This window comes from Capricornis sumatraensis, chromosome 18, assembly GCF_032405125.1.
Source record: "Capricornis sumatraensis isolate serow.1 chromosome 18, serow.2, whole genome shotgun sequence".
Classification (NCBI taxonomy): Eukaryota; Metazoa; Chordata; class Mammalia; order Artiodactyla; family Bovidae; genus Capricornis; species Capricornis sumatraensis.
Genome location: NC_091086.1, coordinates 14,591,500 through 14,618,796, shown reverse-complemented (window position 1 = coordinate 14,618,796; position 27,297 = coordinate 14,591,500). Strand labels below are relative to the sequence as shown.

Below are 27,297 nucleotides of genomic sequence, written 5' to 3'. Positions count from 1 at the left end.
ATGATCAGCACAGTAAATCTAGTTAACCTCCAGGGATACTTGTTTTAAAGCTTGTTTCTGCTCACCTGTTCCAGAGCTAATGCAGACAGAAATGCATCACATCCAGACCCTGTTCATCATGTCTGAGATCTTCAGGAAAGGGATGAAAGAGGAGCTGCAGCTGGACCACAGCACTGTGGACAAAATCTTCCCCTGTTTAGACGAGTTACTTGAAATCCACAAGCATTTCTTCTATAGTATGAAGGAGCGAAGGCAGGAATCCTGTGTGGGCAATGACAGGAATTTCATCATCAACCGAATTGGAGATATTCTAGTACAACAGGTGAGAAAGGTTTGAAAGTCTTAAGATCTCAAAGCCTAAAGGTACAGGCTCTCTAGTGTTCAAAGCCTGCAGGGAGCTGCAATTGATTTCATTACGATTATTGACAGTTGGTTTTCTTTTATTTGATGCTGGTGTGTGAGACCGATATCTGAGACCTTTTAACAGCCGGTGGATGGCTCTTCTGTGTTGCAGAATGCCTGGCTCATCCATCTGTCTATCACTGTCTCCAGCAGGAGGCACAGCCACAAATGAATTCCTTATGAAAATTCTCTTCTCCATGTGATGGGCTGTCTAATAACATGCCTTTCCCATTGGCTCTTGATGGTCTCATCAGTATTTGCAAACTAAGCACTGCCTAATTTTAGGAGTGAGGCAGATCTTATCATGAGAGCCCTGGAGTTCATGCCTGAGAGATAAGCAAGTTTCACTAGAAGGAGGCACTTTTTAGGTGCTTGGGATGTTTGAGGCATCAATGAGAATAGGCTGTGTCACTCATCTGTAAAAAAAACAATGTATTGTTGGCAATTTGTATTGGCCCTCAATCTCTCTGAAAGAAGCTCTCCATTAAAACATGCTAATATGTGCATGCATTCTCAGTCATATCTAACTCTTTGTGACCCTATGGACTGTAGCCCGCCAGGCTCCTCTGTCCGTGGAATTTTCCGGGCAAGAATACTGGAGTGGGTTGCCATTTCCTCCTCCAGGGAACCTTTTCCACCCAGGGATCAAACCCGCATCTCCTCTGCCTCCTGCACTGCAGGTAGATTCTTTACCGCTGAGCCACTGGGGAAGCCCCAGAACATGCTAATGCAGAAGTTAAATAACATGCATCCAGCAGCCTTAAAATGGCAGGGACTTTTATGGTTCTTCCATTATATTACCTCACCTAGTCTTCACTACACAGTGAGGTAAATATTATTTTCCCTAAAACTCAAGTATGGAGAAGTAATGACTTTCCCAAGTTCACACAACTTGTTAAATGGCATAGCTAGGATTTAAGTTAAGAATATGTTATTTTGAGATACCATGGGAACATGCTGGGGAAGCTTGCTACCATCACTAGTCTTTAAGTCCCAGTAAGGTAGGGAGTCTCATCTGTTTGGTTACTACTCTATTTCAATACCTAGAATAGTGCTGGGTACTATAAATATTTATTGAAATAATGGGCCTGCAATGCAGGAGACTCAGGTTCGATTCCTGGGTCGGGAAGATCCCCTGGAGAAGGAAATGGCAGACCACTCCAGTATTCTTGCCTGGACAATCTCATGGACAGAGGAGCCTGGCAGGCTACTGGCCCATGGAGTTGCAAGAGTCAGATACAATTTAGCAACTAAACCACCACCATGGATCGCTTAGGAAAAACACACCAGGTATTCACTCCAGGGCTATATTTTGTGGTCACTTAAAGCTTTTTGAGGAAAGGCTTGGAGATCTCTCACTAGTTACTTTAGTTTGGCTTTCTCTAAGTAGATGCCAAAATGTCACGTTCAGAATATTAATTTTATATCAGTTTCATCCTGTCACAGACACTAAAGGAGTTTAGTTGTTGGTCTATGGACTAAACATTTAAATATACTTAAATACAAATATTTGTAATACACAAAAAGAAAAAAAAATCCTGACAATTGCCCCAGATCTTTTCCCTCATGTCTCACTGTATAAAAATCCACACTAGTGTTAAGTTTCTAATCAAAGTGCTGAATGTTTTGCATCTTATCTTTAACGTCCTTGACCTGTTGTATCTTCATAATTTACCCCAAACATATACAGTGTCAGGTTAAGAGACAGTAAAGTACTTTGCAAGACAGTTTGAATTAAAATGTCTAATTGTGTCTTTGTGAACTTGAATCTGAGTGCTTTCAAAAATGAAGTGCAAGATTATTTTATCATTTGAAAGTATTTCCATCTATCTGTCTTCCCTTGATACAATCATGACTTTTAATTCTAATCATTTAAAATATTTTTTTGTTCTTTCATTGCTTTCATAGTTGACAAAAGTTTCACATTTCTACCAGTTTTTTAATTTGTGTGAAATTGAGGACAAGGTTTGGGAAGCTGGCTGTTAGCACAGGGTAAAGCCTGGCAATCTTTTGGATAAAGCACACACTTCTCCAACTGGGGGGAAATCCTTGGTATTCAGAGAAAGGATTAAGTCTGCTTTTGTGTTCCTGTTCGTGGACATGCTTAGTTGGTGTGGCGGGCTTCCTTCCAATACTGTGTAAATAAAATTGTCTCCTGAACAATATAGTAGCAAAGTCCTCAGCCAGCGGCTGTGGGAGTGGCTCTGTGGGAACAGAGGGCGCGCAAGCTGCTGAAGGGCGTGTGAGCGGGTCCGGGGAAATCCCACATTCCAGTCTTAGACTCCAGACCTCAGGAGGCTGACTGGAATGTGACGGTAATTGAGTCAGTGGGAACTTGTGTTGGTGAGGAATTCTGAACATGTGGAGCATAGTGGGTATATAGCAATGGTTTTCCAATTTCAGGTACATAGATGTCTCTTAAAGCTTAAGAATGAGATATCCTGTGTACCCACCCCCTACCTAGTGTGTTGTTTGATAGCACTGGGTCTGGGGTTTGGCATTTTAAAATTATTTTCCGCCGGTAATAATCTCATTATGTATCGGCCGAGGTGCTGATAGAGATACAACAAAATTACAGAACGTTGGTGTCATCATGAAGATTCCTCATCTGGCCATTTTATAGCCACACCTACTTCTCTCTTGTCTCCAACTGCTGGCCATCACTGATCTGTTCTCGGTCGTTTCAATCATGACGTATAAATTATATACATGTTACACAGATTATATACACAGTATGTCCCTTTTGGAGTGACTTCTTTTCACTCAGCACAGTTCTCTCCATCATCCGGATGGCTGTGTGTGTCGGTTGTATGCTGTGGTGTGGATATGCCACCGTTTGTTAATCATTCACTTATTCAAGAGCACCTGATTATTGCTGGTGTGCTCAGTTGCTCAGTCGGGTCCAACTCTTTGTGACCCCGGAGGCTGTAGCCCACCAGGCTCCTCTGTCCCTGGGATTTCCCAGGCAAGAATACTAGAGTGGCTTGCCATTTCCTTCTCCAGAGGATCTTCTTGATCCAGGGATTGAAGCCATGTCTCCTGCATTGGCAAGTGGATTCTTTACCGCTGAACCTTCGGGGGATCCATGCACGTGTGAGCACATGAGCCGTCACATGCAGATTTGTATGTGTGTTTAAGTTATCATTTCTCTGGGATCAGTGCCTGGGAGTACAGTTTCTGGGTTGTATGGTTGGTAGTTGCATGTTTAATTTTATAAGAAACTGACAACCGTTTTCCAGAGTGGATGTAACATTTTACATTCCTATCAACAATGTACTGGTAAACCAGTTTCTCCACACCCTCACCAGCGTTTGGAATTGTCACTATTTTTTATTTAGCTATTCTGAGCGGTGTGTAGTAGTGTCTCGTTGTGGTTTAAATTGCATTTCCCCAGTGGCTTATGATGTTGGACGTCTTTCTTGTGCTTACTTGCATGTATGTGCATGTCCTGTCTGGTGAAATGTCTGTCCTTATCTTTTGCCCATTTTCTACTTGGATTGTTTTCTTACTGTTGAATATTGTTATTTCTTTATCTATTCCAGAGACTAACCTTCAGGCAGATAGGTAGTTTGTGAATATTTTCTCTAAATCTGTAAGTTCTGTAATTTTGGTAAAGTTCATAAGGTTTTCGCTTTAAGGTTCAGGCTCTTAGTTTCAAGTCTAAGAACTCTTTATCTAGCATGAGATTCCAAAGATTTTCTCCTATGTTTCTTTTCCTAGTTTTACATTTTTAAGTTTTATAGGTTTATGTTTTACATTTAAGTCTGTGATTCATTTGGAGTTAATTTTTGTATAAAATACGAGACTTTGGTGAAGATTCTTTTTTATTTTCATCTGTTGGTGTTCAGCTGCTCTCATATTGTCTGTTGAAGGGGCTGGCCATCTTCCAATAAATTGCTTTGCTCTGTCAAAATCTGCTGGGCATTTTGGGTTCCTATTTTGTTCTGTTGATGTATGTGTATCATTACATAGTGATAGTTATGTCCATATATAATAAATCTTGTTATGTAATAATATATCTAATAATAAGTTATATAATAAATCTTGATATTGAGTAGACAGTTCTTTCACTTTATTACTTTTCAAGATTATTTTTAGCTATTTTGGTTCCTTTATCTTTGGTATAAATTCTAGAATAATCTTGTCTAGATCTCTAAAAACTTACTAGGTTTATTAAGAATTGCATTAAACCTTTTGAGGAGAAGTGACATTTTAAGTGTGTTGAATCTTCCAATCTCTGAATGTGGTGTATTTATTTAAATCTTCTTTGGTTTTTTTCATCAGCATTGTGTGGTTTTTAGCACACAAACTCTCTGTATGTTTTATTAGATTTGTACCTGTGTATTCTTGTTGGTGGTTTAAGAATCATTTCCTGAGATGTATTTGCCTCAAACGGATAAAACTGTGAGCAAAGCTGAAAAGTCCAGAAATAGTGATGAACTTTCTAAGGGGGTGTAGGTGTATTTGGGTTTCTGGTGCAGTGATCTTCAACATGGATGTGTATGTGTGGGGTCATCAGAGTCTGAAAGACTGGCATTCACATTATTCGGCAGATTCTCTCCTTACCATCTTATGATTCTAAGTGGGTTTCTTTGTAGATTTTTCAACAGAGATTTTTCTATAGGTTAAGGTTTTTTAAATACCCAGTCCTTATTTCTACTTATGACCATCAGTTAATAAACTGGCCTTCTGGTTACTCATCTTTTTCTGTCATCTTGGTTAATAATAACCTGCCTCTTGATCCATTTGTGATGACAAAAATCAAGTTCCTAACTGAGCACTGAGTTCGTGGACATGATCAGTTAGCCAATGTAAACGTCAGTTTTCCTGAGGATCCCTGAATATGCCCCATACCCTTCCTTAAAACTGCAGATCGAAATTATAAAGTTGTGTAAACACACAGAACATAGAAGATAGCAAATGTTTTTCATTTGGCTATTGATAATTGAGTTAGTTCAATATCATATAATCACATTATGTTGATGTCTTCCTCTTACCTATTGATTACTTCCTCTTTCTTTAAAAGGTATCTATGGAAGAGAACTGATTGTGGTCAGAAATCCCAGGAATTTATTCTTTATTTGCAAAGACTGCATTGAACTATATGAAAATTGCATGTTCTTTTTAGTGTTCAAAAGGTGAAAGTGAAGTTGTTCAGTCATGTCCGACTCCCCATGGATTGTAGCCTACCAGGCTCCTCCGTCCATGGAATTTTCCAGGCAAGAGTACTGGAGTGGGTTGCCACTTCCTTCTCCAGAGGATCTTCCCAACCCAAGGATTGAACCTGGGTCTCCTGCATTGCAGGCATACGCTTTACCCTCTGAGCCACTTAGAACTGACTAAATTTTCAAACCATCATTGAAATGTTATTCTTCTCAGTTTTCAGAAGAAAATGCAAATAAAATGAAGAAAATATATGGGGAATTCTGTAGCCATCACAAAGAGGCTGTTAGCCTCTTTAAAGAACTCCAGCAGAATAAAAAGTTTCAGAATTTTATTAAGGCAAGTATTTTAAAACTCTTACAAAATGGTAAGCCAATGTAAAGTTCATGCTTGTTTTTTACATGATCTAAGCAAGTTTCGCTTCTAGGTACTGTTTTTCAGGGAAGAAGGAAGTAATATGTTTCTGGCAAAGATAGAAGACTGCTTTTTCTGTGTTAGTAAAATATTCTCCCAAATCATTTGCTTTTGTATTTATATTTGTGAAGACATGTTGTCCATACTTCTGAGCACCTTTGTAGTAGCTTATGAAGCTATTTCATGCTGTGACAAGTAATAAGTCAGAAGAGTCACAGTAAAAATAAAGGATCTACTTCAGCCCCACTGGATTAATTGCAAGCAAATCTGTAATGCACCTCATTTCATATATAACTTGTATCTCTGAACAATATATATTTTTAAAAATTATAGTGGCGTTATTACACTTAAATAAACAATAATTCTTTAATATCTTCAAAGAGTTGTCCAGTATTCAAAATTCCCTGATTATCTCATAAAATTGGATTGCTTAAATTAGGATCTGACCAAGGTTTAGATATTGTATGCAGGGCTTATGTTTTTAAATCACCTTTAAATTGAATGTGCCCCATCCCATTTTTTTGGTGTCCAACTTATTGAAGGAATTTGTCCCTTAGAGTTTCACAGACCCTAATTTTTGTATCTACCGTTCTAGGAATGCTACCAGATTCTCCTTTTTTAAAAAAAATACATGTGTATTAAGAACTTGAAAGGAAGACTGAGGTTTTTAGAAAAAAGTTGCCCTGATTGGAGGAAACTTTAAGTACTAAAATAAAGAACGACAAATATAGAGGAAAACCTGTTGGGAAAACAAATAGTTAATTGCAAACTCCTGTTCAAAATATAACTGATTTCTGACTGTTTTTCAAAACTTTTGTTATTCATGAATCTTTAGTACTTATATGTGTTAAAACTTGCTCATTTTGGAATTAACTATATCAGAGTAACTTGAAACGTATTAATCTTGGAGATTTGGGTTGTTGATATTAATTTCAAAGTATACAATTTAATGAAAATAATGTTGTTTTAATGAATGATCATGCATGTTTGTCTGAATAGAATGATACCATTGCAGATTCTTTGTATTGTTAAATTCCTACCTCAAAAGAAAATGCAGGTGGTGTTTGTGTATATTAAAATATATATGCATATATATTTTAAGCTCCGAAATAGTAATCTTCTGGCTCGACGCCGAGGAATTCCAGAATGCATTCTGCTGGTCACTCAGCGCATCACAAAGTACCCCGTCTTGGTGGAAAGGATATTGCAGTACACAAAGGGTGAGTGATGACTTCTGGGATCAACATTTGCCTCTTCCGTTAGGTTCAGACGTAGCCGAGGTGTTGTAAACAGCTATCAGTGATTGTGGCATCTGATTCATAAAGATTGTTCGTTATAGAAAAACTGTAAAGCCTTAGGATTTGGATCCATTTTGAAAAGTTCTCTTTCATAATGTGACTTGGCCAATAGTCTGAATGCCTCCAAGCGGCCCAAAGCAAGTAGGCTTCCTCATACTCTGACCCTGCCTTTCCCGTCTTTATTTCCCCCATATCCAAACCTTAATACCTCTTCTTCATCTTCCTATTACCCTCCCAGCAGTGATTTGTTAGACTGAGGATGATTTATGAAGGAGCTATTTTTGACCCTGTCAACTCATCAAAGACTAATATCCGGGAATCCTCTGAGACTCTGTTAATCCACATGGCTGTTCTGTAAGCTCCTTGAGGGGTTATTAGTTCAATAGGTAGTCCTGTGGCTGGTACAAATAGGTTATCAATAATAGAACAGTGCAGTGAATGGATAGGTACAAGGGCCTGTTCCTCAAGGATCAGGCTTGTTGATCATGAGTGAGTTATTAGGAAGGTAGTGTATTATGTCAACAAGGGCTTTGGTGTGACTGTGTAAATTCGCATGGCCATCACAGATACTTGGCTCTGCCACTCATTAGGTGGGCAAGGTAATGAAATGAGCCTCAGTGTTCTCCACTACCAAGTGACAATACTAGTCCTTGTCTTATGGGATTGGTGTGAGGGTTAAATAAGATGGCCTCAGAAAGTGCTCAGTATACAGCCTAATGTAAATAAGGTGCTTGATGAGTGGGAGCTGTTTTTATTATCTTTATTATGGTCAGTTGACTTGAAGACCATGAAAATGATAATGCCCACTCTAAAAAGTCAGCTCTTAACATCCTTTCATTGGTAGGGGTCTTGGTGAGTAGAGACTCATGACAGTCTTTCCATTTTTTTAGTTACATTAGAATGTGAGTTCAGTCAGGAATGGTAGCACCCATTCCTTATGTCCCATCTTTTATTGCTTCATATAATTAATATACAAGAAAATATAAGCACAATATAGAGACCTGCTTCATAATTTTGTTCTTGGTGAAAGAATGGAAACAAAATTAAGACTTTCCATTTGTATCATGGTTATATTTTCTTTCTTAATTTTAATGTGCGTCTAAGAGCCGTCAGGTTGTGTGAGGTCAGCTACTGCTGCTCCAAGAGTCGTCCCATGTCAAATTCCAGGTAGCATGTGAGACAGTGATTGCGACTTGGTGTGTCAGAAGTGAGAAGTGTGAATTCCGGCTCCTCAGGTATAGCTGTCACAGTGACTGAGTGAACACTGCCTCCTTAGTTAAGTCACACCTTGCCCCCAGTTCTTTCTCTGGCTTCTGGGCGCACGAGCTCCTGGGACTCTACCAGGGCCGTGCTTTTGGAACCTGATTAGATACCCTTCACCTGGAGATCTTGTTTACAAGCAGAGTCTGCTTCAGTAGGACTGAGGCAGAACCCAAGGCCAGCATTCCTGACAAGACTTCTGGGTGGCACGCATATTCCTGCACTTTTGAGTTGCAGGCTGTTAAAAGACAGTGATTTATCCCTGAAGATCAGAAGACTTGGAGCCTTTTCTTGCCTTATTTTAAGTCACTTTGTAATTCAACTTTGGTTTTCTCTACTCAGCTTTCCTATATTTGAAATACACTCTTTATAAAGAAGAATCTTTATTTTTGGTGGTGGGGACTGCAGCTTAGGTGAGTGACAGGGTAGTAAGGTCGCAAAGTAAAGGCAGTAGGCTCTATCGTGAGAAAATCTCCCTTGTTGACCGCGGTGTCACAATCTGTTGCTTGGTTGACTTCATGCACCCGTTTAAGGCATTTAGAGCCTGGAACGTTTGGATCCTTTGGAGGACAAGTCCTTATTTCATTTCACTGCTCTTTCTGCGTATTTACTTCTGGTGCTCTAGGCTCTAGAGAATCTTTTATTTTCTCTGTTGACTTTCTTTCTTCTCTCCTTCTAGTGGTGTCTGACTTGCTGAAACTTTCCCTTTCAGTTCCATTCACCTCAATAAACATCAATTCGTTTTTTAAACATCAAATTTAGAAAATAGTTAAATTTACTTCATCAGAAGCTCCAGGAAGCTGTTGCAGAAACTCCTGTAGAGGTTGTTCTTCAGATAGTCAGGAGATAAGAGCTTTGGCCTGGATTTCAAAGAATCGTAGTTGGGCTGGTGATTATCTGCTCTGTTGGCATAGCTGACTTAGCCACTCAGCACAGTGCCTTGGTCCCAATTCTTGAGGCTGAAAAGATGTTTTGATACATATTATTAGTATATTTATCTTTATGCTAATTCAGTTGTAAACTATAACTTTGAATGTTACTTTTTATGGAGCAAGGGATCCAGGAAGGGAAATGAGGCTGGTGTCCATTCAAGTCACACTGCAGCCTCCTTTCGGGAAAGGATTCCAGGTTGGGCTTGTAGCTCAGAGAAGTTCTGAGGAGCTTGGTATGGGGACTGCTTGATTACTCATGTCTGGGCAGGTGGAAGGAAGGCTGAACTTGGGATATGACAGTCACTGCTTTAGGGAAGAAGGTCAGACCAGTCTCTAGAACTCAGACATCATGTTGTCACAGTGTTCCTGCTGAAGTATCTGATAAGTAAATCTTCTTAAGGACACATTTTAACCATCCTTTTAGGCAGGAGGGATGCAGAGTGATGATAGAATATTTGATTTTTTCCCCTCTTTTTTAAATATTGGCATTTAGTTGATTAACAATGTTGTGATAGTTTCAGGGGTACAATAAAGTGATTCAGTTATACATGTTCCTATCTAGATTGTTACATAATATTCAGCAGAGTTGCATGTACTATACAGTAGGTTCTTGTTGGTTGTCCATTTTAAATGTACCACTGTGTACATATCAGTCCCAAACTCCCTAATATTTGAAGTTAGTCCAACATTTTTGCTATGGGATTTCTGCTCTTTAGATGATGTATTTAACTTTTTTTTTAACATTGAAGAAAAAGTGTCTCCCAGAGCACTCTGGCTTATTGCTTGGTGTCTATTCTTTCTTTTTCCCATGCAGAGAGCACTGAAGAACAGAGAGACTTATGCAAAGCACTTTGCTTAATTAAAGACATGATTGCAGCTGTGGATTTAAAAGTCAGTGAATACGAGAAAAAACAAAAATGGCTTGAGATCCTAAATAAGATCGAAAACAAGACATACACCAAGCTCAAAAATGGCCACGTGTTTAGGAAACAGGCACTGATGAGTAAAGAGAGGACCCTGTTATACGATGGCCTTGTCTATTGGAAAACTGCTACAGGTCGTTTCAAAGGTATTGTGGCTCTAACAGACCAGTTTTTCTCTAATGCACATTATTCATTTAATAGCGAACAGATTTTCCAAAGAAAAATGGTTCAGCAATGCAGGCACACACACAAACTGTGGGTCAGTGGAAAGATCTGTAGGGTCGAGTTGGAAACCTCAACAGACAGAGGTGGCCCACCCTACATACCTTTGGGAAGAGTTTGCTGCCCCCAAGCAAAAGGCTTCCTAAGTGTTGCATGGGTTTTCAAGTTTGTGATGTCTGAATCAAAGGTACTGAGAATCCTAATTGGTGGCATGGAAATATTGTTCTGGAAAATATGCCTACACACCCAGAGTCTATTGTGTGCCAAGCCAGCCCAGGGCTCAGACCATTGACGAGAGAAATAAACTTTAAACATCTTTGGTACTGAGTGACATAATGCATGAATATACATGTTGACATTGGGGGTGTTCGCTACCGAGCAGTCATCTGTTGGTCTGGTCAGAGTCTAAGACAGTTTATTCTAATCCTTAAGGAATGATTCTGTAGCTAGCACCTTACCTGAGGTGTCAACACTGGCCACTGGACTTAATAGGACCTTGGTTTTCACTGAATATTTTTCTTCCATTTTTGAAAACTACAACATTAAATTTTGTGGAGATTTAGCTGTACTGACAGTGACACACAAGCATGCACTTAAATGCCACTTCCTATGTTATCTCTAAAGTAAGCCTTTAGCTATCATAATATAGGCATTTTAATAAACGTTTTATAATTAGACTAAATCTTAGCTTTTTAATGTTTAGTTTGTTTAAACAGGAAATGAGAATTTTAATAAGGGCGTTGAATTGTGGTTCGCTTCATTTAATACTAGTAATTTTTTTTCTTTGAAGATATCCTAGCTCTACTTCTGACTGATGTGCTGCTCTTTTTACAAGAAAAAGACCAGAAATACATCTTCGCAGCTGTTGTAAGTATTCAGCCATGTGATGAATATTTCAATTACTTTAATCCCACATCTTCTTGGAAAATGCCTGAAATGCCTAGTGAAATTAAATGGTCATTGACAAGATCATGCCTGTGGTATATTCCCATTATCAATGATTACAGTGTTCAGTAACAAGCATCCAGTTGGTTTTCCAAGCATGATATGAGTTGATTTATCATAACCAGGGCTGGTAGTCAGTTGATGTAGCAATTTGATCAACTGTGAAAATATTGAAGTATTTTGATACTAGTTGGTGAGTGTGTGCTTAGTTGCTCAGTCGTCTCCAGCTCTTTGCAACTCCATGGACTGCAGCCCACCAGGCTCCTCTGTCCATGGGGATTCTCTGGGCAAGAATACTGGAGTGGGTTGCCATGCCCTCCTCCAGGGGATCTTCCCAACCCAGGCATCGAACCCAGGTCTCCCGCATTGTAGGCAGATTCTTTACCGACTGAGCCACCAGGGGACCCTCTGCTGCTTGACTATCTTGGTCTTCCCTTCAGAAACCCCCTCCCCTCCCATTCCTGACTTCCCAGCAACTGAGATATTAATGCTGCTTCCCTGGTGGCTCAGAGGTTAAAGTGTCTGCCTCCAGTGCAGGAGACCTGGGTTCGATCCCTGGGTCAGGAAGATCCCCTGGAGAAAGAAATGGTAACCCACTCCAGTATTCTTGCCTGGAGAATCCCATGGACAGAGAAGCCTGGTAGGCTACAGTCCACGGGGTTGCAAAGGGTCAGACACAACTGAGTGACTTCACTTTCTTTGTTTCTGGTGCCTCACTCTCTTTATCCCTGTTGGGCAGGGCCTGCTGTACCAGTTGCTAACTCCATTCGTGGTGTCCCTTCTGCCAAACGTGAGAATACCATCCTGTTTTATGAAGTGTAAAGAGGCTTCTTTCTTCATTCTCGCATAGTGGCTATTAGATAATAAGGCTGTTCATATAATACTTATCTTTGCACTGTGTTACTTAATCTCATTGCCAGCACAGAATGAGGCATAGAATAGCAGTGAACCCAATATTTTATAGCGTGTCTTATGCAGCATCTTGTGGCCCACAGGGACTCACTTAAAGATGGAAGATGCCGTCAGTTAACCCCTTGTCAACATTGTGGAGCATCAGGCCCTGTTATAGGAAAGAATCTAAGATGTGGTACCAATGTGAGCAGCATAATGGAAGCTCTCTACAATGTTGGTATTTGTCATCCATTGATTGATATGGAAGGAATTACTAAACAGAATCGGCCACTTGATGTAATCACCATTGGATGTGATGTAACGATGAGGCTGAACGTAGAAGTTCCTTTTCCTTGGGCAGAGGTTGTCAACTCCAGTGTCTTCAGGGATTGGGCAGGAAATATATTAATAAATGAGTAAACCAGCCCAGACTCTTGTTGTCAAGGAGCTGATAGTGGTAGAGACTGCAGTGAACTGGTGAATTCATGCCCTTTCCTGAAGAGGGCAGGATGACTCAGCCATTGCCTGTGTTTTAAATGAGGGTATGGGCCCAGGGTTGCTAATCTTCTGCTTTCCCCCAAAACTCAGAAATCTAGTGTTTTTATTTTAAAACAATGAAATGCTCAGTTTTTAGAGACCGGAAAATTATTTTTTAAAAAGCTCTCTGCAAGCTGACCTAGGCCTTTGCATCACTAGTTTTTGACGTCTGTCTCCAAAGGAGCCAGGTTCCCTCCATTCCTAGAGATTTGATTTGAATTCTTGATCATCCCTAGTGTCCCTGTGTGGTTCATATGAACAATCATGGTGCTGCCCCTGATGCCTCCTGGGCTATGGTGGTTAAATGGAAGCTACTTTCTATCCACTGACCTGTTTTTCATTTTTAAAATATCTGACCCCACCACCTCCTCTCCTGCAACACTAAACTACTAGTTCAAATTATATGTGTGTGTGTGTGTGTGTGTGTGTGTATGTGTGTATTCAAACCCACTCTGCCTCTGCCTGTTTATGTACAGAGGCTGCTGACCTTGTAAGCTGAGGAAGCTGAAACAGCATTGCAAGAAGGAAGGTAGATAAGGTCTTATATGGTAAACCCGTAATTGAGTAAGGGCTATTAAACATGCTCACAGGTGCTCCCTAATTAGAAAGTGCAGCATTCTAAAAGCTTTGGCCCAAAGCAGCTTTGACTTCCACGAGCAGAGGCAGCACCCAAGACTGAGTAGACCAGTGGTTTGTCCCATGATGGGTTGGTTTCTTGTGTTTGCTTCTCTTAAGAATTGGATGAAGACAGAGTGAAGTGATCCTCTGGTCATACCCTTGCACACAACTTCAGATGTGGTGAAGCTGGATGATGCTGGGAAAATAGGCAAGCACTAAGGAGTCAGCAGGGAGGGCTGGAGCGGCGTGTTCTGGATAAAGGCGTCTCTTGGTTCCTGAGGCAGAAGCAAAGCTGCCTGCTGCAGCCAGCTCTGTAAACAGTGGTGGAAGCCACAAACCAAAGGAGATTCTTCATATTTAGCCCCCAAACTGTTCATTGTGTAGGCATTCTTTTGGCCATTTGTTCAACTATAGCTACCTACCAAAATGAGCATTATCCATGTTTTTTACTCATCTTTGAATCCTCAGTGCTTAGAAGGAGGCCCTGAAGGGTCACAGTAAATGTTGATAGGAAAAGTGATTTAATCAGCCAAATTTCAGACTTTGTTCCTATTTCCGTCTGATGGAATTATGCCAGACGGGGTTCTACAAACATTTACTGAGTTGCCTACTTTATTCAAAACAATGCGTTAGGTATCTCAAGATGAATTAGACCCACGTCTGCTCACCAAGAGCTCACCTATCTGTTGATGAGAACAGGAGGCATTTGCACGCGGGAGTGAGCCTCTGTGCTTGGTGCTGTGGTAGCAGGAGACATTGGTCCTGGAGAATCTGAGGTCTTGCCTCTCCTTGCTTACCTTTCATTCTAATAGATTTCTCTTTGGTGCTTGGGGTTCTGTACACATCACCTTGTTAAAACAGTGTTGCTGTTAAGTGCTAAAGCCAAGGGTCACTTTAGGTCTTCCAACCGTCTTAATCTATTCATAATATTTGATACACTGTTTCCATGCCCTTCTAGAAAAGTCTCTGTATCCCTCACTACTGCCTTTTTTGGTATTTTTTCCTACTGCTCTGATTGTTCTTTTTAAATGATATCTTTTAAAGTCATCAGCTCCTAAGGACATTCTCTTGCACCCTCGTTTTCCATCCGCTCTTCACCTTGCCCTTTTCCTTGGAGAGCTTACCCACCTCCACAGCTCTTCCGGGAAGGCTGCAGTGAGATACTTCCCTAATACTGTCTCTTTCCTTAGCTATCGTGTTTTGTGAGACCCTTCCTTTAAGTAGGATACTGTTTCATCTGCACCTCATCCTGTTTTCTGTAGGATCAGAAGCCCTCAGTTATTTCCCTTCAGAAGCTCATTGCTAGGGAAGTTGCAAATGAGGAGAGAGGAATGTTTTTGATCAGCGCTTCATCTGCTGGTCCCGAGATGTATGAAATCCATACCAACTCCAAGGAGGAAAGAAATACCTGGATGAGACGGATCCAACAGGCAGTAGAAAGGTAGCGCTTCCTTCTGTCCACTGTTGTGGGAATGGACTTGTTCTGTTGGGGAAAATAATCTAACCATGTCTCCCCTGCATGAAAGCTCAGCCTCAGCTAGAAGGGTCTGCTCCCTGCACCCTGCTCCCGCCTGCCGTAGTCCCTCACCTGCATCTTTGTTCTCCACGCCTCCCTGCATGTAACGCCCCGTCTCCCTCTTGCCTGTGTGACTCCCGCCCATCTTGGTGCAGCTGTGACCCAGCATCTTCATGAAGACCTCCTCAGTTCCACTGGTCTCTTCCTAACCTGAAATTCCTTAATACCTGCTCCCAACGCATTTATTTGATGCTTGATACCTGCTACTGCCTTGTAGCTATTATTTTATTTATGTATATATGTTTGGTTATTAGATTGGAAGCTCCTTGAGGGCAGGGACCATGTCTTCTGTTTTTGTGTGTCCGTAATTGGGAATTCATTCAATAAACATTTTTAGACCAGTGGATCTGTATCAGCTGACCCCTCATTGCTGGTGCTGTGACAGTTTTTATAAATGGGGGTGTGAGGGTGATCATTCTTAATGGTAATTTGACTAGATCTTGAAAGATGTATAAAATTCCTCCACCTCCACTGCACTCCACCTAGCCTGGCGCCCTGCCTCCATCCGCCTCTAGTCTCTCTACGCTTACCCTCACTGAGAATGGAAATACCCAAATGCAGTAGAAAGCAGAAAGTACTCTTTTAACTGTACCTACTCCTGGCATTGGTATTGTGTGTGTATAAGTATATGTTTGTGTGTGTTGGAATATTTGAGTCATCCTAAACTGCTCACTTTGAAAGCTCTCTTACATTATTCAAGCTCCCTTATATACTCAAGAAAACCAAATCTCTTGGCCAGGGGGCATGATGAATTCTTTTTATGCTGAACTTTTCTTTTCTGAATAATTCTGCCAAGTTCCTATGTCTGTCTAATGAACCTAAAGAGACCTGGGTATGGTTTCAGCTGTCTCTCTTGACTGTTGTCTTTTAAAGTTGCCCAGAAGAAGAAGGGGGAAGGACAAGTGAGTCAGATGAAGAGAGGAGGAAAGCTGAAGCCAGAGTGGCGAAGATTCAGCAATGTCAAGGTACAGTGCAGGCGCCTCGCGTTCCTGGTCCTGCGGTTGTCCTTGGAGACTGGGAAAGCCCAGGTGGCGTGAATAGGAGTTCAGGACTAAATAATTAATTTTGTGCACCCAAGGCCCACCCTGACTGCTCTCAAAAAATGTATATATATTAATATCTATTGTCACTAGAAGTGCTCAAATAAAATGACTCCCTACCTCTTCCTCCTTAGTGGTTAAAATATATATGTTTAAAATTCGGCATATAACATGACAGTAGCTGTGGGCAGTATGGTGCAGGTAGGCATGGGAGCTGTTGTCCAGTGTTTTTAAAAGTTAATTAATTTATTTTTGGCTGTGCTGGGCCTTTGTTGCTGCCCAGGCTTTTCTCTAGTTGTGCTGAGTGGGGGCTGCTCTCTGGTTGTGGTGTTTGGGTTTGAATTTCGCGTACAGATTCCTGGGTGGAGAGGAGCCGTTGCAGGAGCTTCTCTGGTTGCAGAGCACGGGCTCTAGAGCGCAGCAGGCTCAGGGGTCGTGGCGCGTGGATTTAGTTGCTCCATGGCACGTGGGCTCCTCCTGGACCAGGGATCGAACCCGTGTCTCCTGCATTGGTAGGTGGATTCTTCACCACTGAGCCACCAGGGAAACCCCTTTGTCTAGTGTTTTGATTTTAGATCCCAGCACTAATAGGCCACAGTGGACTGACTTTGGACAAGGACCACAGTAGCTCTGGTCCTTGGTTTCCAAATCTGTGAAATACGGCAATTAGATGAGCTCAGTGATTCTCACCTCTCACTGGGCATTAGAGTCACTTGCAGAGGTCTTTAAAAATTCTGATGCCTGGACTTCACCCTCAGCCAACTCACCCAGAATTTGAGGGCAGTGGGCTGTATGCGCCAGTATTTTAAACTCCCCTCTGATGATTCTGAGGCAGACTGAGAAGCCCTGGATTCGCTGCTGGTTGTGGTCCCTTTAAGCTCTAAGAATTCTGTGACATGCTGAAATTAGAGGAAGACGATGCATGTGAAGATGGTTAAAGAAATTGGATGTTGAGAAACCAAAAACGTAAACCGGTATGTTTGGTTTTGCCCAGCACTGGCTGAAGGCCGAGCCTTCCAGCCCTGGCATTGTTTTCCCTTGTGGGAAGTGCTCATCATGGACAGTGCCGCCTCAATTTTCATTCCTGAGCTTCATGTTTAGTCTTAATAGAAAACAGCCTGAATAAACAAAGATTGGCTTTGCAAGGTTTTCTGGAATTAGGGGAATTGGAAAGGAAACGAACATTTATTGGGTACAACGAATTTACAGAAGAGACAGTGGAAGATGTTTAATCATCTGCTGGAAGCTACAGTCACCAAATAGAAAGTTAGGATTTGAATCTATGTTTGTCCCACCCAATGACTTGTACTTGACCTGTTCAACTGTCCTGCTTGCTAATTAGCAACATTTTTGTCTTAGAGCCTGGGTTTTCATTTGTTGTGTTCATGTGATAATTTTCAATGATAAATACTATTTCTTAGAAATACTCAGTAACCAAGATCAACAAATTTGCACATATTTGGAAGAGAAGCTGCATATCTACGCGGAACTTGGAGAACTGAGTGGACATCAGGATGTCCATCTAGAGCCCCACCTCCTCATTCAAACAGACCCCGGAGAGCCTCCCCAGGCAGCCTCATTACTGGCCGCAGCACTGAAAGAGGGTAAGTTGCTTCCAAAAGGATTTTTCTCAACAGACTCCCAAAATGTTTATTAAGCAGCTACTATGTGCCACGTGTCGTGGTCTTGGAGCTGAAGATACAGCAGAATAAATCCTTCTTATTCAGAGACAGAGTCCTTACTGATTCCGGAAACAGCAAAATATATTTTTTAAAAAAATGTCAGTTTGGTTCAAGTGCTATGAAGGAAAATAAGGATAAGGGGAATAGAGAGTGATGGGGTTGGGAAGGTTCTGTTTTTGATAGGATGACCAGGGAAGGGCTCTTTGATATGGTGATATGTGAGCAGACAAGAAGGAAGTGAGAAAGCAGAGTAGACAACTGGGGAAAGAATGTTCCAGATGGGAAAACTGCAGGTGCAAAGGCCCTGAGGCAGGCGAGCACCCAGCTTGTTTGAGGAGCAGCAAAGGGGACAGGCAGGTGGAGTGAAATAGGGGTGGAGAGTGGCAGGAGATGAGTTAGAGCGCCTAGGACGTGGGTTACATAGATGAGATCAAGGTTGAGTGCTTTGAATTCCATTGTGAGTGACACGGGAAGCAGTACAGAGTTTTGAGTAGAGGAATGTCTTGATTTGTGTTTTTAAAGGAGCCCTCTGAGCGCAGTGTGGAGAATAACAGAGTCTAGGGCATAACCGCGGGAGTTGCTGGCTGAGGTAGAGTGGAGGACGAGGTCAATGAAGGGGAAAAAGTTAGGGAGATGAGAGGCCAGGGTGTTGGAGGACTGTGTTCATAGTTGCAATGACAGAGAATTTCGACAAGAGTAACATTGGAGAGGGGAAAGGACGTACGCCAGGTGCCGTGTTGTTTGAGAATCTGTAGATGAATGACAACCAGGAGGGCCAGTAAGTGGTGTAATCTGGTGGCATAAAATTCAAAGGAAAAACAGGTTTAGGGAGGAAATAGGGCTAATAGACTGGAAGTGACAATAGGGACGGAGGGCTTGGAAGATAAAAAAGCCACCACAGGGGATGCCGTCATTCAGTACACGGGTTGATAAATTACAGACTAAATGTGTCCCGCCTCCCACCACGTGTTTTTATAGCAACAGTTCTGTTGGGTCACAGGCACGCCCATGCATTTCCTGTTGTCTGTGGCTGCTTCCTGGCTACAGTGGCAAAGATGAATAGTTGCAATAGGTAACTGAATAGTTGCAGTAGGCCCACAAAGCCTAAAATATTTACTTTCTGGTTGTTTGCAGAAAACATTTGGTAAGTTCTGTCTTAGAAATCTCAGAACACTACCTCTGGAAGAGGATTTAGAAATCATGGAATCTATGGCGTCTGTCTCACGGTTGAGGAAACTGAGCTCTTAAGGAGGGCACGTGTGCTTAGTCGCTCAGTCATCTCTGACTCTTTGCGACCCCATGGACTGTAGCCCACCAGGCCCCTCTGTCTATGGGGATTCTCTAGGCAAGAACACTGGAGTGGAGAAAAAAAAGAATACTGGAGTGGGTTGCCATGCCCTTTTCCAGGGTATCTTCCCAACCCAGGGATCGAACCCAGGTCTCCTGCATTGCAGGTGGATTCTGCAGTGTCTGAACCGCCAGGAAAGCCCAAGAATATTGCAGTGGATAGCCTATCTGTTCTCCAGGGGGACTTCCCGACCCAGGAATCAAACCAGGATCTCCTGCATTGCAGATGGATTCTTTACCAGCTGAGCTACCTGGAAAGCCTGAGGAGGGCATAGAGGTGATCTAAAGTGGAGTCCACTGATGGAGAATCTCTCACTCATTCATTCATCAGATGTTCATTAAGCATTTACCTACCATGTGCATACCAGACCACCTGACCTGCCTTCTGAGAAATCTATATGCAGGTCAAGAAGCAACAGTTAGAACTGGACATGGAACAACAGACTCGTTCTCAATTGGGAAAGGAGTACATCAAGGCTGTATATTGTCACCCTGCTTATGTAACTTATATGCAGAATACATCATGTGATATGCTGGGCTGGATGAAGCATAAGCTGGAATCAAGATTGCCAGGAGAAATATCAGTAACCTCAGATATGCAGATGACACCACCCTTATGGCAGAAAGTAAAGAGGAGCTAAAGAGCCTCTTGATAAAAGTGAAAGAGGAGAGTGAAAAGCTGGCTTAAAACTCAACATTCAGAAAATGAAGATCATGGCATCTGGTCCCATCACTTCATGGCAAATAGATGGGGAAACAATGGAAACAGTGACAGACTTTTTTTTTTTTTTGGCTCCAAAATCACTGCAGATGGTGACTGGAGCCATGAAATTAAAAGACGCTTGCTCCTTGGAAGAAAAGCTATGACCAACCTAGACAGCAAATTAAAAAGCAGTGACATTACTTTGCCAACAAAGGTCTGTCTAGTCAAAGTTATGGTTTTTCCAGTAGTCATGTATGGATGTGAGAGTTGGACTATAAAGAGAGCTGAGCACCAAAGAATTGATGCTTTTGAACTGTGGTGTTGGAGAAGACTCTTGAGAGTCCCTCGGACTTCAGGGAGATCAAACCAGTCAGTCCTAAAGAAAATCAGTCTTGAATATTCGTTGGAAGGACTGATGCTGAAGCTGAAACTCCAATACTTTGGCCCCCTAATGTGAAGAGCTGACTCATTGGAAAAGACCCTGATGCTAGGAAAGATTGAAGGTAGGAGGAGAAGGGGATGACGGAGGATGAGATGGTTGGATGGCATCACCGACTCAATGCACATGAGCTTGAGCAGCTCCGGGAGTTGGTGATGGACGGGGAGGTCTGGAGTGCTGCAGTCCGTGGAATTACAGAGAGTCAGACTCGACTGAGCAGCTGAACTGAACCATGTGCACTATTGTTGGTGCCAACTGAGGAAAGAGTAATGCTTTCATAAAAATCTCTAGTAAACAATACACAAAGAAACAAGGTAATTTCAGAAAGCTGCAAGAAAATAAGATAATGGGATTGGATGAGGGGAAGGCTTTACTGTAGAGAGGTCAGGGAAGACTCTCTGAGGTTATGTTTTGAGGTGAGAATTGACTGATGAGAAGCCAACTGTCTGGAGACCTAGGGGAAGACAATTCCTGGGCCGAGAGAATGTGAGTTTGTGGCCCCTACATCGGGAATGAGCTGGCATGTTCAATGAAAGAAGGACGGGCAGGTGGCAGGAGGCAGAGGAGACTGTGTTATGGGTGCGCAGGGAGCAGATATTTGTAGACTGTGGTTAAAGAGAGAGGGAGAGAGAGATTTTATTCCAAAACCAATGGAAAGTTAGTTGTTGGAAGCTTTTAATCATGGGTGTAGCCTGATCTTATTTATGTCTTGAAAAGAATGAGGGTTGATGAATGGAAAACAAGATCAGGAGGAGAATAGTTTGCCTGGAGACTGTTAAGAAGCGGTTACAATGAGAGAGGCTGGGCCCTTGGTCTAGACCAGGACTATTGGCAATGCAAGTAGGGAGACGTGGGTAGAGATGAGAGAGGTTTTAGAAATAAAGCCCAAAGGCTGGATTGACATGAGCTGGGGGCCCTCTCATTATCCTTGATGATGTCTTTATCACATAAGTTACCTGCTCGCAGTTTTAGCCTGTGCTGCTGGGCATTCTGTGGTGCTCTGATACCTGGTGGTAGAACTCGGTGGTGATGTGCATTGCCCTGCAGTAGAGTTAGTTGTGTGTGTCTCTTGCCTCCTCTGCAAACTCATCTTATTAGTTAGCAGATGCTCAGTGGCCCCCAAACAGAGTAGGTGCTCAATGACTAGTTGCTAAATCGAATCACTGGACAGAGTGTTTTAGAAATATTTGTAGAATCCTCAGAGTTATACTATTCTCCATGCTAATTGCAAACTTTTCATTGTCATTAAAAACTTGCCTTTCTTGGTGTGGTGTTTCCCAGTTCTTACCAGATCTCAAGAGTAGCCTTAGTGCTCTTTAAAATTCAACTCCTCTGTTTTCTTCTCTGGATAATCTGATCCAGTAGGTTGAGAGTCAGGAATGGGAACCTGTATTTTATTTAAGGCATGTTTGGGGAAATTCTCTTTTGAAGAATAACTAATATTTCTGAGTAGTAAGTACAAAAATCTTAATGCCTGATATTATATTTAAATTAACTGAGTTTCAGGAAGTTTTTTTTTAAAGCATACTATTTTACTGAAAGTTGCATTTGAATTATTTTTATACTGTGAGTTTAAAAAAAAAAATTGAATTAATCCTGTATCATAAAATGATACTGAAAGTATTGGTCTAAATTTCAGGTGGGTAAACTTTTTCTGTAAAGGGCCGGATAGTAAATATTTTAGGCTCTGCAGGCCATGTACAGTTTTTGGGAACACAATCTTCTTTGTGCATGGATGTGTATTTAATACAACTGTAACAAAGGTAAAAGTCATTTTTAGCTCCTGGGCCATATAAAAACAGACACAGGCGAAATACAGTTTGCTAACCCCTGAACTAAGTAAAAAATGTGTGTGTGTGTATTTTAAATTGGCTTTTGTTTTCTTCCTCCTCCTTAGCTGAGAGTCTGCAAGTGGCAGTGAAGGCTTCCCAAATGAGCGATGCATGCCAATCCCCTGAGGAAGGTTGTGGAGAACCTGCTTTGCCGGACGTGCTGAATTCTCAGGACGCACCAGGATCATCTACTGCTTGTAAGTGAGCACGTGGCCTTTGCAGTGAGCCTGGGCACAGACCTGGAGCGTAGAGTGGGCACATAAAATGAAGGCAACAGCTGTGCCCTGATTTGGAGGGTGCTGAGTATGTTCTTTAGGAAAAAACCTGAGAATAAATATGCTAGCCTACTTTACCTAAAATAACGACACTGGTGTTCCAAGGACCAGGATTTAGAGAATAGTTGCAGGTGGTGCTGCCTAGTCGTAGGTTACTCAGGCAAGCAGTGGCCTTCCCCAAACCCTGCCCTGCCTGGTGTTGGCTGTGACTTAACTGAATGCAGTCTTGCAAGAGCTTTTGCAGTTTTGGGGTTTTTCTGGAAAAGGGTCCCTGCAGTTCATTAAAGAGTAAGTCCTTTACCTTCATCTCATATGGTCAACTGAGAAAACCAAACTCAGAAAACTAGAATCTAATGCGTGCATGCACACATGCAAGACACACGTACACACACACCCACATGTACACACACATGACATTTAGAAGCGCCAAAAGATTCTTGATCAACATTGTGTACTTTGAGGTTGGGATTCATTTATTAAACAGTGTGTCAGAAGACTTTAAATACAGAAAAATAGAATGTAGTAAGTTGATTTCAGTAATTTCTCAAAACCTAATCATATGTGTAGTTGTAAGCTAAATATTTAGTTCTCTAGAGGTTTTTGAGATAGAAGCACATAGTTTTCATTATATCCTGGTGATTAAAAACCTTGCTTCCACCAGGTCTTCTGTGCTCAAGATAATAAGATGTCTTTTAGTAGCTAGAGATTGGCAGATTAAATTGCCTTAGAATTTCTTTAACAGCATCCCTTGGTTAATTAAGAGATGAATGGAAGCAGTCCAGTTTTAAAATTCTATACATTTTTTAAAACTAGCACCAATAATTATTTTCCCCTCTTGGGTTCTACTTTATCTAATCCTGGGTTTCTATTTTCAGAATGTGCACATATGTTTTTCATTTCGACACAGCCCAGATTCGTCAGGGGAGTTGTACTGCCCCGGGTGATTTCCTTTTTAAAGAAGAACCTCAGTATGCCATTGAGGAAGTTCTAGCTAAAAATACGAGTAGGGATCTGCCGCTCTCAGCCTCAGCCCAGGGACAGCTGGAGAGGCTCCGCTCAGCTCTGGCAGCTGCTCCGAGCACAGGCCGCACCCACCTCCCATCAGACCGGGCCGTCATCTCCCCTGACATCTACTAGAACCATCCAGAGCCTGTTCCCAGCGGCCTGATGTCAGGGTTCCTGTAGAGGAGGGGCAGGTTGGTGTTCAGTGCTGGGGCTGGACTGGGACACAGTGCTACCGGAGTTTGATGCTCCTTATAGAGTTGATGAGGGTGAAAACCACTTTCCTAAACAAAAAGTCTGTAACTGGATGGGTTAGTCCTATGACAGGCTTCAAGGACTGGGTCCTTCTAAGTTAGGCCCATGTCAGTCTGAGATTACAGACCAAGCAAGACCCTCTGTTTTCAGTCCTCAGTATACCTAATCAGGTAGACAGGTAAATCTACTTCCTGTGAAATTATGAAGACCTCTTCTCTGTTCTGAAAGAGAACACAGGAGCAGAGGGACCGGATCCATTCCATTCTTCTTGCCTTCATCTGGCTCACCGTCAGCTTCTTTCCCTATCTGGTGGTCCTCATGTCTATGAGGGGGACAAGAGAGAGAATGGCTGATTCTTTTGGCGTCTCTCTGAGAGTTAGGAATAATATCCAAGTGTTGAACCATTTTTGAGTGCCAGAAAAATCTCTATAAAGTGTCCCTTCACTATAGAGGAAGTATTGACCAGCTTGGGCAAAATGAACTTAAATTTTAGCTGATATAATTTGAAACAGTTTCTGCATAAACAAAAGCTTTTTCGTAATAAAAGAGGCCTTTGGGATTATAGAGGGCTCTCATTTTCCAGAGATCTAAGTATTGTTTAATTAACTTAAATAAAAAAGTATTTCCTTCATCAGAAATAAAGTTCCAAGATAGTACCAAGGGAAAAAAAATATAGTGTCACAAATGAATATTTATTTCACGAGGTCCTGATTGGGGAGGGTTCCAGTGAAATTCTGTGTGGGAAAGGGCTCTGGAAAGTCTAGTTTTAATCTGTGCAAGATGAACATGGTATAAATTTTAACTGAGTTCACATGGGTGGATAAAAAAATAAATAAAATCCCACCACTGGAGATTTAATGGATGGAGTGAAATCTCTTTGGTACTTAAACATATTTCTGGGCTAAAAATATTTCTGTGTTTTCATACATTAAGTATATAGTAATTATAGTGTATGTGAATTTACAGCATAAGCAAGAATTGTAAGGGAAGAAGCACACATGGAAAGCATTGAAAATATTACTAGTAAGTTATTTGGAGATAAGGACAGCTTCTCAGTTTCATGACTCTGAGCTCGTGCAGTTTTTGCCATCTTCACCTGCTTAGAAAGATGCTTCATTCTTCCTATTGGATGCCCCCTCCCTTGTTTATGGCCTGCTGCTCTTGTACCGGCCCTGAAGGAGGCTTCCCAGACCTGTCTCCTTAGAGCTGGTCTGCCAGCCCTCGCTTTTCCTCTGCTGTGCCTGTTTTTATTTGACCCTCCCCCATTAGTGAATGAGATGCAGAATCCCTCCGTCTTGGTCCCACAGACATCACACAGACATCTCTCTGCCAGAAAGAAAGAAAAGTAAAAACTCTGGATGCCATGGGTCAGATTGGCACCTACTAGTGTGTAAGCTCCCTGGGGGCAGGGACTCTGCACTTTACTCTGCTCTGTTTTAGCACCTCGTAGAAGAATGTTCGATACATGTGACGTTGCGATGTTTTTTACCTTGGAATATGTGTCAGCTGTGTACCAAGGACCCCGTCCGCTGGCTGATGTTTGATGATGTCCTTTTTGTTTCTGTCTCAACGATGTGCTTCCAGCACTAGTCACAGAAGGGACAGGAGGAAGAGGCTGTTGGGATGTGGATGCCGGGACCCAGGGTGTGGGAACCGACCTGGCGGTTTCCGATGCGGGGGAGAAGGTATTGTGAACTGACTTGCTAGTAAATGGCACCGGTTACTTTGTGTAATAAAACAACCTCAGCTCCTGGTCTGTCCTCGGCAGTGAATAGTCCGCAAGTGTTTTCTGCATTGTTCTCTACTTCAGTATTCGTACTTAAACTTTCTGCCTTTTTTCTTAAAATGTTCTTGCTTTTCTGATATCGTATAGGTGTAAACCAAGAAACAAATGAAAAGTTATTAAAAAGATTGAAAACTCAAATGTTTATTTGTGTGTCTGCGCTCTTGCTTCTGGTCTCACTTTCCGCCCTGCAAACCTCCAGCTTTTCACCAACGACATTTAGTACCTCTTGGCTGAGGGGTGGTCCTGGGCTTGCAGGCCCTTATGCAGCCAGGTGATGCCAAAGTGGCCGAAATAATTTTGACTTTGGAACGTCCTGGCTTCCTCACTTTCTTTTACCTTCCTCTCCTTTCTGATTGTTGTCCTCTCACCACTCTTACTGTCACCTGCCTTTTTGATAGTCTTGTAGTTAACCTAATCAGCTTTTGCTTTGCGGCATCACCTTTTCTTTGTGAGTACTATACACATAGGTTACAACACAGTCTTTTAAAATGAAATTTCCTATTAACATCAGATGAAACTGAGATGTCGGAGAGAGATGGGGAATAAGAACCTGATTCTGGGAGGTGGCTAGTGGGCCTTCCCAGGGTTGCCTGGGCTCAAGAGTTACTTTATCTAAAATTGAATGAGGTGCATTACAGATACCACAGTGTGTTAATGTGGTAAAATGACATCTGTCAGATCTTTATGTAAATTATGTAACATTTTATATTTCATAGATATTTTTGTGTATATTACATATGACTGAGAAATCAAAGATATTTTAAGAGCCATAGAAAAGATGGCTGTGATTTAGTGCTTTTTCAAACTTCATAGGCCAAAATGAATATAGTCATTAGATTTCACTCCACTTATTCTGACTATAAGCTCTCTCTAAGTTCTTTTATCTTAAACATTCCTGCTCTTCTGCTCTTTTCAGGGCAAACTTCACTTTCAAGTCTGTAGTTTCCAGCTGCTTTTTTGTTATTAGAGGAGGGAAGTCGGGGAAGGACTGATTAGTTTTGAATGGAAAGCTGAGGTGGCTTCCACCCCTAAAGTCCTCCCCTTCCATGATTCAGTCCCAGGTAAGAGATGAGGTGTCCAGGTTCCTCTTTGGATGAACCTACCTGGAAAATTTTGCCATTAATAAGGCATTTTGAGAAATGAATTGACCTATAGAGCAGAATCATTTGAAATCACACTTTAAATAAGTATATGATGGCTGTTTTGTAATTATCTTTCTTAATATGGTAAGGTTTAAAAAAGCATTTCTGAAAAAATTTTTCAAAATTTCAGATTTGTAACCCAAATGTCAAAATATCCCATGTGTAAAGCACCTAACGCAGCTATGCACATTCCCCACAAGGTGGCGGGCCAACTCCATTAAAAAGATGGTACATTTCAAAATTCCTGTCTCCTATCAAGCTTAGTGGATCTTGGGAATAAGTGACTTTGTGTGGCATAATCCAATTCATTTCTGTGTTTCTAATTTTTATAGAGTATAAAAATTATGTCCCGTCCAATCTTACAAACGCAGTGGAGTGTAGCGCAGGGACTAAACCAGGAGTGGAGAGAACTCCAGAATTCACTATGGAACGGGGAGCTCTCGGCTCTTGTTATCTTCGTGAGGGTGGGGCACAGCTCTGATGAATAAGCTGCATCTCTTTTCCCATCATTTGTCCTTCCCCTATTTGAGATGCTGCTTGGTAGTGAAAGCTTTCATGGGCAGTGTGGGATGAGGAGTGAGAGGGTAGGGAGAAAAGGCCAGGCTAGCTCATC

General features: G+C 41.8%; 1 protein-coding gene across 2 annotated transcripts in view; it reads left to right on the top strand.

The window, feature by feature from the left end:
* ARHGEF28 (Rho guanine nucleotide exchange factor 28) overlaps positions 1–27,297 on the top strand; it is a 134,342-nt gene that overhangs the window by 59,249 nt on the left and 47,796 nt on the right. For both annotated transcript variants that reach the window (XM_068990373.1, XM_068990372.1), the window contains 10 exons: positions 75–322; positions 5,782–5,904; positions 7,082–7,199; positions 10,284–10,538; positions 11,405–11,481; positions 14,868–15,046; positions 16,055–16,146; positions 17,643–17,825; positions 22,290–22,421; positions 25,341–25,441. In XM_068990373.1, coding sequence (XP_068846474.1) covers positions 75–322; positions 5,782–5,904; positions 7,082–7,199; positions 10,284–10,538; positions 11,405–11,481; positions 14,868–15,046; positions 16,055–16,146; positions 17,643–17,825; positions 22,290–22,421; positions 25,341–25,441 — 1,508 coding nt within the window. The remainder of the gene's footprint in view (positions 1–74; positions 323–5,781; positions 5,905–7,081; positions 7,200–10,283; positions 10,539–11,404; positions 11,482–14,867; positions 15,047–16,054; positions 16,147–17,642; positions 17,826–22,289; positions 22,422–25,340; positions 25,442–27,297) is intronic.